The sequence below is a fragment of the Corvus cornix genome, chromosome 12, assembly GCF_000738735.6.
Source record: "Corvus cornix cornix isolate S_Up_H32 chromosome 12, ASM73873v5, whole genome shotgun sequence".
Lineage (NCBI taxonomy): Eukaryota > Metazoa > Chordata > Aves > Passeriformes > Corvidae > Corvus > Corvus cornix.
In genome coordinates, this window is record NC_046342.1 from 17,330,385 (window position 1) to 17,343,555 (window position 13,171).

The following is a 13,171-nucleotide window of genomic DNA, read 5'->3' on the forward strand; positions in this document are numbered from 1 at the left end:
GACAAGGCTGGCAGGACACAGCTATTATGTCTTGTCTTAGTAGGAGGCCAGGGCAGGCACCCACCAGCCAGCTGATCCCTGCTAATTCCAGCTGTGGACGTGCCTGGGAGGTGTCAAAATTACGTGGGGAAGGGACAAGAGCACAAGGCTTGGGTTGGGAAGTTTATCAAGTCTTTTTTCCTCCTTCCCTCACAATCTCAGACAAACCAGAGACTGGAACAGCCTTCCCTGCACAACAAATCTTCACTGCAAACAGGAAAACCACACCGCAAAAAAAGGAAGCACTGGGTTCAAAAAAGTCTGGAAAATGCATCTCCCCATGAGTAAGATGCCCCCACTTCAAATGGACAGGATCAGAAAAGCAGAAATGAAGCATGAAGAAACTACTCTGGACATGAGAACCCCCCTTCTGTGCAGGTGACAGAACACAGCCCTGCGCCATAAACAACGGCTGATGGAGAGAATCCAGCGGGCTTAAGGGGAACATAAAATGCTTTAATCTTGGAATTCTGGCTTTCAAAGGGCATTATGTGGATTCCGAAACCAAGAGAGTGATGTACTTACACTGCAATCCAACTGGCAGTCTTGTAAACATGAACTGCTATCTGCATAGCTCAAAGTATTACAGTTTGTTAACCATAAATCAAATATAAAACATAGCACCATCATTTCAATTTAAGTGACTTCTTTTATGTTAATAAGTCTGAATGTTTCAAGTGACTTTCCCCCATATTTACTCTGAAATTCCACAGTGCTTCTTTCATAATGAATCTAAATACTGCATGAGCTGAACTTCACATTTATAAATATTTTAAAAAAAGATGAAGCTTTCCAGTATAACATCTTACTTTCATTACTTGGTCTTTTTGATAAGTTGAAACCAAACAGATCATGGATTATAAAAGAAATCAAGTACAGCTTACTTATATAGATGATATTATGAAAATATTCATAAGAGGAAACAGACTTGGAATTAACATTGGACTATAAAAAGAAACTGAAGAGTATTTATATGTTTTAAGAATAGTTTAACGGAGCTTTGTTGCCAAAATAGCTCCAGTAAGTTGCAGCCAGTCCCAACATCTAATAATGGCACAGCTTCCAAAATAATATATGATAAACACAAACAATGAAAGATGAATTGGTAACTCACCACAAAACAGATGCAGAGAAAGAAAGATTATATAAAACGATAGCAGTATTGGCTGTGTTACAGAAATGGAACGCTGACAACTGTTCTGTATTAGCCCCATCTCCCTCAAGTTTCTTTGCTGCCATTATCTAGAACTTGGTCTTCACCATCATTGCTGGTGATCTAGGAGAAAGCTCTTCTCATGCTGCAAATTACACAATTTGTGTTAAAGTATGGGAATGAAAGGTACACACAGCAGGGCAGAAAATGTGAATTTTAGTGTCAGGATAATGCTAGCAAAGGCCTGTATTACAAAAATAACAACAGTGGCAGGGAACAGGCTTAAAGGCACAATTACAAATATGACTCCAACACGATTCTACCCCTATGCAATGGAGTTTATCCCCCAAACAACACAGTGGGGTTGATCAGAGTTTAACTCTTCCAGTGCTCCATTGCTTCTGACACCCGGAGCACTTGAAGGGAAAACACTACCTGCAGCCTTCTCAACTCAGTCCATTCTCGACTCACACAGTCTGAACAGAAGACACCAAACCTAAGCATCTTGCAAATTCCTGGCAGAAACGCAGATTTTCCCAAGGGCCTAAAGTGAGCAGCCTGCTCCCAGCTCCTCCCACACACCCCCTGTTGTGTTTGGGCACCTGTTACCAGCTGCTCCGGGGCATCACTGCACAAGGGGGGATGGTTTTAAACTGCAGCAAGGTCGAGTTAGATTAGATATAAGAAGTTTTTACCAACGAGGGTGATAAAACACTGGAATAGGTTGCCCAGAGAAGCTGTGGCTGCCCCATCCTTGGAAATATTCAAGGCCAGGTTGGACAGGGCTTGGAGCAACCTGACCAAGTTGAAGATGGCCCTGCTCATTGCAGGGCCTCTAAAGGGCCCTCCCAACCCAAACCGTTCCATGAGTCCATGATCATGCCTCAGAGAAATTATTTTATTATTATTATTATTATTATGCTAGCTGCTGAGCAGATTGGAAACAAACCAGGAAGATGTTCCCAAGCCTGCAGCTCAGCTTCCCCCCCTTAGACCAGAGCTGCACATTCCACCTGCTCCAAAAGGCAACGGCTGCAGCAGCTCATCCTTCCCCTCATCAAACCAGAAATCCACTCAGCTGAGCTGTGCTGACTGAAAAGACACGACACAGATCACTGACCCTTCTGCAGGCACATAGGAACTGCCTCCCAACAACTTTGGAAAATCAAAGCAGTAGCCTGAGGGGGGAAAAAATGGCTTTCTTCTTTGCCTTCTCTGCCCACAGCAAGGTGCATTCAGACACAGCCTGAAGGAATCTGAGCTATAGAAAAGCGATGGAATAAATAGGAAAAAACAAGAGAGGGCAGGAGAGCAAAAACATCAAAGGAAACTGCAGCTAGCAGCTGGAAGGAGAGATTAAATCCCTTGTTAAAAATCCATGTTTTACAGGGCTTGCTAAAACATACATGAGGGGGAATTTCTGGTATTATACACACCTGTCTATCACCCTTTTGAGCCCTCAGGGCAGTGTTTTGCCTTAAGGCTCTTAAGTCAGTGTATTATATTAGCTGTGTATTGTTATTTACAAGTGCTCTGTGTGCACCTCCTGCTTTACAGACAGGAGTGACAGCTCAGGCCCTAAACAAGATGCAGCACCCAAGGAGAGGCACTGGCAGCTCGTGATGGCAGCAAACAAACAGAAATTGTATTAAAAACATGCATCAAAACAGTGAAAGAGGAGACACACAGAATGTGCCTGCAAATTAGTAGTTATTATATTTAAATCCAAGAATTGTGATCCAAGGTATAAGAACAGATGACTTGGGATGAAAATAAATAAATTTGGGTTTTCTAGCAACAGTCAATGTAAGCTTTGATAAACTGGCAAAGTCCTACCTAAGTTTTAAGGAAAATGATAGGATTTCCTGCTTTAGTAGCATAATAAACTGCTCAGAATCTCCAATACTTTCTGCACCAGACCCAGAGCTTGGGGCTGAATCACAAGGTGTTCATCTGAGCTGTGCAATTTTGATAGAAAACAAGTAAGACTGTACAGAGTTACCCAACAACACAGAGAGAATGAGTCAACTCAGAATTACTTTTCACTAGGAAAATGTGAGAACTTACTGCTGTTTGAATTTTTCCTGTTCAAACAGACTGTGATGCATGATTTTTTTTTTGGTTATAAAACTTAATGGCTAAAACCTGCAATCTTTGTCACATCATACTTGTAGACAAGTCCTAATCAACCTTTAATTTTCTTACCAATGAACTCCTGGGTTTGTTTGCTGTCTTGGCTTAACACAGGTCACTCAGGCATTTACATTCATGAAGCATTTTCCCCCGTAATCCTCTCCATTTTTCAACATCTTTTTGAACAAGCACTAGAATCAGTGTTTTAACAGTCTTACAAATGATGCATTTTAAGGTCATGCCACTTCCTTCTTCTAAATGATACTACTCTGCTTCTTCAGCTCAAGTGTACTCACTCTCTCACCTGCTCAGGTTCAAACTGTTCTCAAGCATGACCCAACCTATTTTTCTGAAGCTGTTGCCCTCAGCTGTCTTTTATTCTCCAATCCATAACTGTGCTCTACAAGCTTTTACTGAGTGTGTCATTTTAGACTTGCTTGTATTAAAATGCACATTGTTCAAATAAGCACTTATGGCCAGTCGGGGGCAGCCTGTGCAATTCATTTTATACCTTTAAATAAATAACATTTAATGCCACAAAAAAATTTCTAACAAGACACATATATTTTCTTACAGATTTTTAAATATGCATAAAATGAATCTCAAAGAGACCATTTCAATTAGCTACTCCCATTATTGGTAAGAGCAGCTGGTGCAGCTCAAAGTTAATTCAGCACTCCAGGCCACCAAGGAAGTGAATGGGAAGCAAAGCCAGCACAGCATGAGTACTCCAAGCAGGCAGCAAACAGTGCTGCACACTGAACTGGCTGCCAGCAGTAGTAATGCCAGCTTGTAAAACCTGCTAAGAAGGAATTACAGTAATTGGGGATTGTAGTCATGAGCTACAATATTGGGGATTGTAGTCCTAAGCTCCTGCAGCAAGTCCGGACAGGACAGTCAGGGTGCAGCCTGAGAAACCCCAGCTGCCTCACTTGTGCTCAAGGTGTGACCACAAGCAGCACCAAGGTTTTGGGGTTTGCCCTTGTACCTGCATGGCTCTTTTCAAACCAAAGAGCAAAGGAAAGAATAGCTTTCAAATTAAAACTCTGCTAAATAGGAGTTGCTTTTGTTTTGCAGGGAGTGAGGGCAGAGAATTACCTGGCTTCAGTGCATCCAGAATGACAGCATCATTAAAAAAGATATCATCAAAAATATAAACCTCTCACTATAAAACAGATCAAATTAAGGAATTCTGTGATGGGGTCATTACTCTACCTGATAAGTAAACACAACTGGCTACAGAAGAGCATACACTAAAAGCACATGCTAATGGCAAAGCTGCTTTCAAAGCAGCACCATGAAAGCAATTTGGCTTTTCTCTGCACCACACACTTCGAAAACTGAGTTTTTTATCAAACCTGAAATTACTGCAGCCTCCACTAAACTAAGGCTGACACGGGCAGCAATGAAGGTAAAGTCAAACCCAAACCCTGCCAGAGCAGGGAACAGCTGCCCATGACCCTGTAACACACGTGAAACACAACACCATGAGGGGCATTTTCCCTCGCGCCTCAACGGGATGAAGTGCTTTAAACATGCTGTACAAATCAGATTAATCCCACAGAGCCAAGAGGCAGGATTTTCATCCAGAATATATTACTGCCTATGCCTTTGTTCTTTGGAATCACGGCTGCTGGATCCAGGAGGTTAACAGCTGAAAATTAGCATATTCCTGTAACATTTGAGAATGCTTTAAAGCACGAATTCATTTTTATTATGTGTTAACACATTCCCTCTTCCCCCCATCACAAATCAAAAATTTAATAAACTAACATTAGCAGTGCACCATTTGAAAACCTTTTAGGACAGTTTTATTCCTGAATGCTCCTGCCTGAACTCCGTATTTTCACAGGAGAGGTGCAGAGCCTGCAATAGTAACTCCATTTACTCCTCATTTAGTAGGACAGTCCTGAGTTTCAAAGGTTACAGTTAAACCCTTCCTAGGAACATGAAAATGCCATAAAGGTGAAATAGAACTTTGTGAGTATGGCAGGTTTAGATGGGATATTGAGAAGAAATCCTTCCCTGGGAGGGTGGGCAGGCCCTGGCACAGGGTGCCCAGAGCAGCTGTGGCTGCCCCTGGATCCCTGGCAGTGCCCAAGGCCAGGCTGGACACTGGGGCTTGGAGCAGCCTGGGACAGTGGAAGGTGCCCCTGCCCATGGCAGGGGTGGCACTGGATGGGCTTTAAGGTCCCTTCCAGCCCAAACCATTCTATTAATCTATGAATATCAACCCTACAAGCAGCAAAAAAGCAAATACCAAAAGACTTTCAAAAGCCTGGCTTGTGTCTTTTCAAGTATTTTGAGCTTTACAAAATCCCAAAACACTAAAGTAAACAAAAATGCCATGAAGAAACAGCTGCCAAAATGGCAGAATCAAGATCTTTTTACATACTTTGAATCATTTTTCAAAGTTTTACAGATTTTAGCAAATAATAACCAAACCAAATTTCTTCAGTTTGCAGATAAATGATCCACTTCACAAATTATTTTAATATACCATCAGAATGTATGTTAAAATTCTATTTACATTCATTGAAAGATCATATTTGACTACAGAAACTTAAACATGTTTGTATGTTACAAACTATTTTCCCAAATCTAGCAAAGCCTGAAGTAAAACCAATGCAATGGACAGAAACTACAATACTTTAAGGTTGAGTTCTTTACTCCCTTGTGCACTTTAGGATCTGACATGATGCAGGCAGTAAAAATCCTTTTTCTCACAAATCATCTTTTTCCTCATACTCCTGGACTCCTTCATGCCTTTGCAGCATCAGGCCTTAACACTTCAGGGCAACATTACACTGTATTGATTAAACAAGGGAGTCAGAAAACCTGGGGAAAAGAAAAGGGGGGGCTGAACAATCACAGTCGATCTCATCACCTCCGTGACATGCTGTGAATGTAATTAATCCTACATTTATTTAGGGGAAATTCACATCCTACACATCAAGCAGCAACTCCCTGCTGGCTTCAGAGCGGGTAATTATGGTGTAACAAGGACTAGGCTTCGATTGTAAGGAAGAGATGAAAGGGAAAACAGACCTACGAGGCCAACCCACCTTTCAGGGGCTGTCTCACCTGCAAACCAGGAGAGGCAAATATGACACGCTCAAGAATATCTGCCTTTAATTTAGTTAGTTCCAATAAAGACAGCAGCTTCTACAGAGACTGTAAAAATGCCACCAGGACTCTTGGTTTTTACTGTAAATCAAGGAGTCCATGCTCGAACTGGCATGTTACACCTACAGTCACCAAAATTAGCAACATTACATTTGTCTCAGGGTGCAGAGCACGTATTTGTGAAGGATAACAAAGCAAGTTGCAGATACAGTTCCACAGAACACAGCAAGGCAATTTAACAGCTCATCTGTCTTAGCTCGCAGCTCTCCTTCACTGCACGTGTTGAAGCTACTACAAAATACAACACAAACAATACTTTTTATAATTTTATGTTAAGTTAAAAAGTAGAAAAATAGTGATAATGAAAACTGTACATGGGATCAAACATTCTCCTGCACACCTCATACCCATAAAACTATAAAACTGTGAGAAGCAAGCAACTGTACAACAGCCAGGCTGGATGGATGAGTAACCTGGTCTTGTGGAAGCGTCCCTGCCCACAGCAGGAGGTTGGAACTTGATGATCTTTACAGTCCCCTCTAATGCAAACCATTCTGTGATTCTATACTCAGTGCACTAAACCCTGGAAAACTGCCAGGAACACTCACAGCTTCACCTCCAGTTCAGGTACACAGAAAATACACATTTACCAATATTAAAGTGGTACATGTTTAAAGTTAAATATCCATGTAAATATTAGGTAAAAATATTTTAAATTGCCATGGGCTGGAGCTGTTCCCTCAAGCAGGGATGCAGAACTGCCTGTACTGCCTGTCTGGCCAAGGACTTGAAGGAAGCTGTTCAGCCTCCCACCCATGTCATGGCCAGCAGGCACACATGTGCAACAGCAGCCAAAAAACACCATGTGAATAGAGCCTGGCACAAAGGGGAACACAAAACACTGGAGAAAGACATCAGGCCACACAAAGGAACCTCAGCACAGCAAGAGACAGTGGGTAAACTATTCTGACTTCTACAAAGGACACAACTCCTGTGGGGTCACAGACAGACTCCTGACTGAGGGAGAAAAAGCTCTCCTACAAGAAATGCACACCTGGATTCCCCTGGTCCCAGCTGCCCATATTGCAGCCATCAACCGACCAGTGGTTTCCCCAAAAACCCTTCTCCTCTCCCTCATCCCCTTCTGCTTAAAGGAAGGTGTGAAAGATGGAAAAAACTGCAGACTTAGAACACACATTCAGTTCTAATTTCACCTCGGAGAGACTGCCATACGTATCAGAGTGGCTTGTAAAAGCTCGGACCTAAAGAACAAAAGCATGCAAACCAGGCAAATTAAATTTAATTTTATTATGGAAATGAAAGCAATAACAGAAGTGACAGCAGGGTGGATGATAAGCTCACTTAGCAGGGGGATCAAATGAAGTGATGACATGTCATTATGACCTCAGGGGTTAAAGATGCAATTTTCCATCTGGCTGCATCTGGCTTTTCAACAGAAATGTTGACACCACCTGCTGAGATTTACCACAAGCTGCCTCCATAGGTCTTTGTCAAGCTTTTGTTACCCAGGTTAACATTTACTTTTCCCTCTTTTCTGATAAGTTTGGCTGAGCAACATGCTCCCTTTCTTCAAAACCTAACAACACTTAGAAGGATTTACATGCCCCTTTACACAATGGATGGAATTATTAATAGTCAGTTCACAAGCAGCCTGAAGGGAAATACTAGGAACCTAGAAAGCAGGTAAAACTAGCTTTAAGATTGCCAACAGGAAGAGAAAATTTTAGCTACACTTGCTACTATCTTGCATTGTCTAAGACATTTGAGAATCTACTTTTCTCTCAGTAACAGGTACCTGAATAAAGTAATTTTTCTGGAAACAAACAAACAAATCCTCAGAATTCCAGGCCTAGCTTGTACTCCCCATCCTCAGCTGACTATTAGCCACCTGTGTTTTATTCAGTATCTTCATCATTTCCAATTCCAGATACACTGTGCTTAAAATAAATCAGCTTTTGCCAGCCCAGTGACACATTCACTTATTCATCTAATTTACCCACAGCCAAACTATGATCTCAAACCAAATTTATAATCAGCTATTGACACACTGCTGGCTATAAGGTTTTTGTTTCCATATGGAATATTTAAAAGCTAGTACCTTCCAGGGGTGTTTCTCTTCATCTGGAATGGGACTGTGTGCTTTCGATCAGTGGATATATGCATTATGGTTTTGCCAGTGCCAAACTTTCTTCCTAAATCCAGAGATCTCTGCTAGCACAGGTGAGCTGAAGAGCTTGTTTCCAGCTGGTTTTAAACTGCCCAAATTCTTCACTAACAAGGACCTACAGTCTGTTTTAACTGTTTAAACAAAGAGGGCTCAGCCTCCACCAGGAATTTGTTACTTACAGGGAAAGGGGAGAAGAAAAGGAAAACCCTCCATGGATTTTGAGAGTGTTCTCAGCCACAAAAGGACAGGAGGAAATGGAGACAAAGGAAGTTAATGAAGCCTGTATGGAGCAAATAATAGCTAAGAAACAAAACAAGGGAAGTATCCAGACTGACTGGTGGTAGAAATAACTAACACTCAAAGACCACCACAATAACATCTATAAATACCTTCCCCTCCCAAAACTCTTCCACCACAACAGCAGTTATAGAATCACAGAAGGGTTTGGGTGGGAAGGGACCTTAAAGCTCATCTCCATCCATCCCCTGCCCTGGGCAGGGACACCTTCCACTATCCCAGACTGCTCCAAGCCCCATCCAACCTGGCCTTGGACACTGCCAGGGATGGAGCAGCCGGGGGCAGGATGGTGCTCCGGGCACCCTGTGCCAGTGCTTCAGAGGGAATTAATTACCAGAGGGATGTCACAACCCTTCTGCCCCTGGAAGGGAAGATGCAGCACCCTCCTCTCCAGGTGCCTCACCTTGGGGAGCTGGGACCCCTTGCCTTGAACAGACAAATCACCACCCTGTCAGGGTATGTTCTGGAGTGACAAGTGAGCTTAGTTGCTCCCTTCCACATAAAGGAACAAAACCAAGTGTTCCCATTCCCTTCGCACTTGCTGAACTTCAAACACTGCTGAACTGCACAGCAATGACTGCAGCATATGCTTAAATGCTGTCCTGATTTAGGCCTAAAAATAGGACTGGGTTCTGCAGCTCCTCTCTCTCTCTCTTGCTCCCCTAATGACAGACAGCTATTGTGCCATGTCTCTCTGACAATAAGATAGCTTAATTGCCCTCTTTCCAGCAGCTGTCAGTTCTGCTTAACTGGGACATAATGTGAGAGTCTGGGAGGAAATGTGTTAATCTATCAGTCACTTATAGCTACTGTGCATTTTCCTGGGCTGGATTTAAAGAAAACTGGGTTTTATGACTAACTTGCTAGACATTATATTCATTGATATGGGCAGCAGAGGTATTACTGCTTAATGACTCATTTCTTTGTGAAAGACCCATGAAATAACTTTCTCCTTTATTTACTGCACTTTTTCAACTCAACTTCAACCTGAATTTCCCCACACTTGGTGAATTTCCCACACATTTAAGGCGTGGTTGAAAAAAGCCTCCTCAAATATGACAGTGTAAAATAAACCGGCTGTTTCAGGAATTCATTAGGATTGATGAATCAAAACATTTGGAAACACCTGTAATTGCTTTAAAGTACTTTATATATTGTTACCTATAGGAACAGAGTCACTGAAAGCACACACAGAATAAGAATCAACATCTACAACACATAATAAACAGCTATGAACTGAAGCTCTTTAATTCTCCAAAAAGTACTGCTAAAGTCACACCTAAACATGCAGCCTGTGCAGGCTGACTCAATTCTCTGTCTCATTCCCCTTTCTGATCCTGATTATTGGCAAATTCCCTCTATATCCCCTTCACTGTCTTGTGCACTTCAGTTATTTTATCCCCCACAGTCTCTCGTTAAATACAAAGACTATTTTAGCCACTGGTTTAGGAGTCTGCCTTGCTGTATTAACAAATAAGACAATGCCATTTTTTGTGTGTATATTAGTCATGCCTGTTCCAACTCACACCTTCTTTTGTGGGCCTTCAGAGAAGGCTGTGAAGACATAAAAAGGAAGGAAAAATAATACAAAAGCTGTATGAAAAACAGAATAAATCTGACAAGAACAATATAAAGCTTAGTAAGATTTGAACACGCAGCTTGCTTTAATCATTTAATCCACTTCCCACTGTTTTCCTACTGATACCTTTGGTTTTAAGCCACTAGAACATGCTGGTATTCCAACCAGTCTGGCTGCAAACTTCCCAAAACTCTGGAAATAAGCCATGCTGATTCCTTTAAAAGAACACAGGTGAGACACACAACTGCAGGGATTTTGTCTGGAGGTGGCAGAGTCCCTCCTTCCTCTCTAGTAGTGGCAGCCAAAGCTTCCCACACTGCCAGGGAGAGCTGCAGCAGCAGGAACACAGAGCACATGGAGATCTGTGACACTTGTTCTGGTGTTAATAATCAATTGGTGCAACTGCTACAGCCCATAAATCAATGTTCCATACAGCTGGGAATGCTCTGCATGTGCTGTCAATTTTGACCTAGAAGCTCCTTCCAACCTTTACCCTGAAGTTACGTAAGAGCTGCATAAACATTTCTCTTCCTAAGAGAGATCACAGTGTAATGAGAATTCCCCAGAATTTGTTTTTTCCCCCCAAAACCTCAATTAACATATTAATGAAAATTCACATTTTTATTTCAAATGCAATTCCTTCCTCCCTCCCTCCTCCAGTGATGTCACTGCATTTAAAAAGTGTACTGAATGTCTTTGCTTCTGTATCAAGAATTGCTGGACAGACACTGTTACTAAACAAAAAAAATTTATCATATTCCCGTGTATAGGAGACAATTTATTTTACTGACACTTGTTCATAGATGAAGTATGCTAAAAACATCTCCCACATCACTAACTGCTGAAGAACTTACTTGACTTTCTGGATCCAGATGCAATAGTCCGTAATGAAGAGATCATTAAGGATGTAGGCAGGGTCACTCTCCATAAAAATCTTGTGAATGTCCAGCAGACACTTCAAAACTGCAGCTTTTCCTGGAAATAGATTTTTATTTTTGTAATTCACAAAAAATCATAATGGATCATCTTTATCATCTCACATCTGAGGGTTTAGTAACCACAGTATCCACGACCACCTTGGAAACTGGGGTTGATTCACAGGCTGGGAACAGCAGCACTGTAACTGTGTCCTTCAGTATCCACATCCCTGGGCATGGGAGCCTCTGGATTCAGCAGGAATCTCTGCAAGACCAAAGGCTGCAGGCCCAGTCATGCGTGTAATTCTCCACAGCTGAAGCAGCCCCTTCCCCCAGCTTTTCCACTGCACCAAGCTCTGCTGGCCCAAACTTTGGCACAGTCAGGACACTGAATTTAAAAAGAAAAGCAAGCTGGAAAGTACCTCACAAATAACAAGAAGTTCTGCCACATCATCTCTCTTAAGAGGAGCATTTTTCCCTTTATGCCTACACCAGTACCAGTGCTGGAAAATAATAAGGTTGGGAACACACAGCTCACAGCAGGGTCAAGCACATGGAATTGTGTGAGGCAATGTAGTGATTACCTAACAGCAGCCCAGGGCCTGGAATTAGGGAGAACTTTTCCTACTTCTGCTAGTTACAGAATAGTTTGGCAAAATGAAAGAAAAAACTCACTTCAGGCTCAGGAAGGAGCCATTTGACACACAGTCAATAAATACAGTAAAAGATTAAAAATGTGAGCTTTCTCATTCCACAATCAGAAAGCTTTCTGTTGTCAGTTTGGTTTTTCCTTCATATGCATCCATCCAATTAGCTGGAATCCCCTCCCTTAGTTTTCTGATGACTAAGCTGCTAAAGGGTTAAGAGCTGGAAACCTTAAAAAAAATTATTTTCACCATTCATTTAATGGTGGGGGTAAAAAACCCACATTCAAATGAAAACAGCCACCACTGCAAATGGAATCTAATAACCCTCTCCCAAGAGGCTGGCTCCTCCTAGGCTATGAAACCTGAACAGGGATGAAATTACATTTTACAGATTTAGAGAGGAGAGGGGGGGAAAAAAAAAAAAAAAAAAAAAAAGAAACAAAAAAGATCAGCACTCCCCCTGCTGTTCAAGCACAAAATTTGTTTGCTTATTTGTAAGTAATCCCATGCTGAAAAAATACAGCCAGAGAATGAAAGTTAAGAGTGAGGAAGATGGCAATAAGGAGAAGGACTGTGGAGAGCAAAATGCCATGGCAAACAGAACAAAAAAACCTCACTAGCAGGAAACCAACTAAGTCAGCAAAGAAAACATAAAATCCCAAATATAACTAATAACTTTTAAATTGTATCCCCATCAGTGCTTGTCAAACATCACTATTTTGACTAAAAGGAAGCATGCTCTTTTACAAAGAAATGATGTGTGGAATTAAAATTTTGCTGATTTTTTCAGGTTCCAGCTGTCAAGCTGTCAGCCCAACCCATTTCCAACATCCACTCCTGCTACTCATCTGCCAAGTAACAATGTGCATCAGTGAATGTTACAGTAAGTTGCAACAAAAAATGTCTTTCTTCATAAATGAAAAGTTTTGGATTATAGTAGCTTAATGGGTCTCTAATGAGAGGCTGCAAATCTTGCCAGACTTGAAACAGGGAATCCTGCATCAGGCAAACTATCAAATGTCTGCTTTTAGAACATGGGCCCATGGGATTTAACAGTTTTTGCATGGTTACAGGTCTGCATTACTCTGACCA

General features: G+C 41.7%; 1 protein-coding gene across 3 annotated transcripts in view; it reads right to left on the reverse strand.

Moving 5' to 3' along the window:
* The window catches only part of SHQ1 (SHQ1, H/ACA ribonucleoprotein assembly factor), a 39,658-nt gene that overhangs the window by 9,501 nt on the left and 16,986 nt on the right, over positions 1-13,171 (reverse strand). For all 3 annotated transcript variants that reach the window (XM_010390246.3, XM_010390248.3, XM_019280297.3), the window contains one exon: positions 11,370-11,490. In XM_010390246.3, the coding sequence (XP_010388548.1) occupies positions 11,370-11,490 (121 nt within the window). The remainder of the gene's footprint in view (positions 1-11,369; positions 11,491-13,171) is intronic.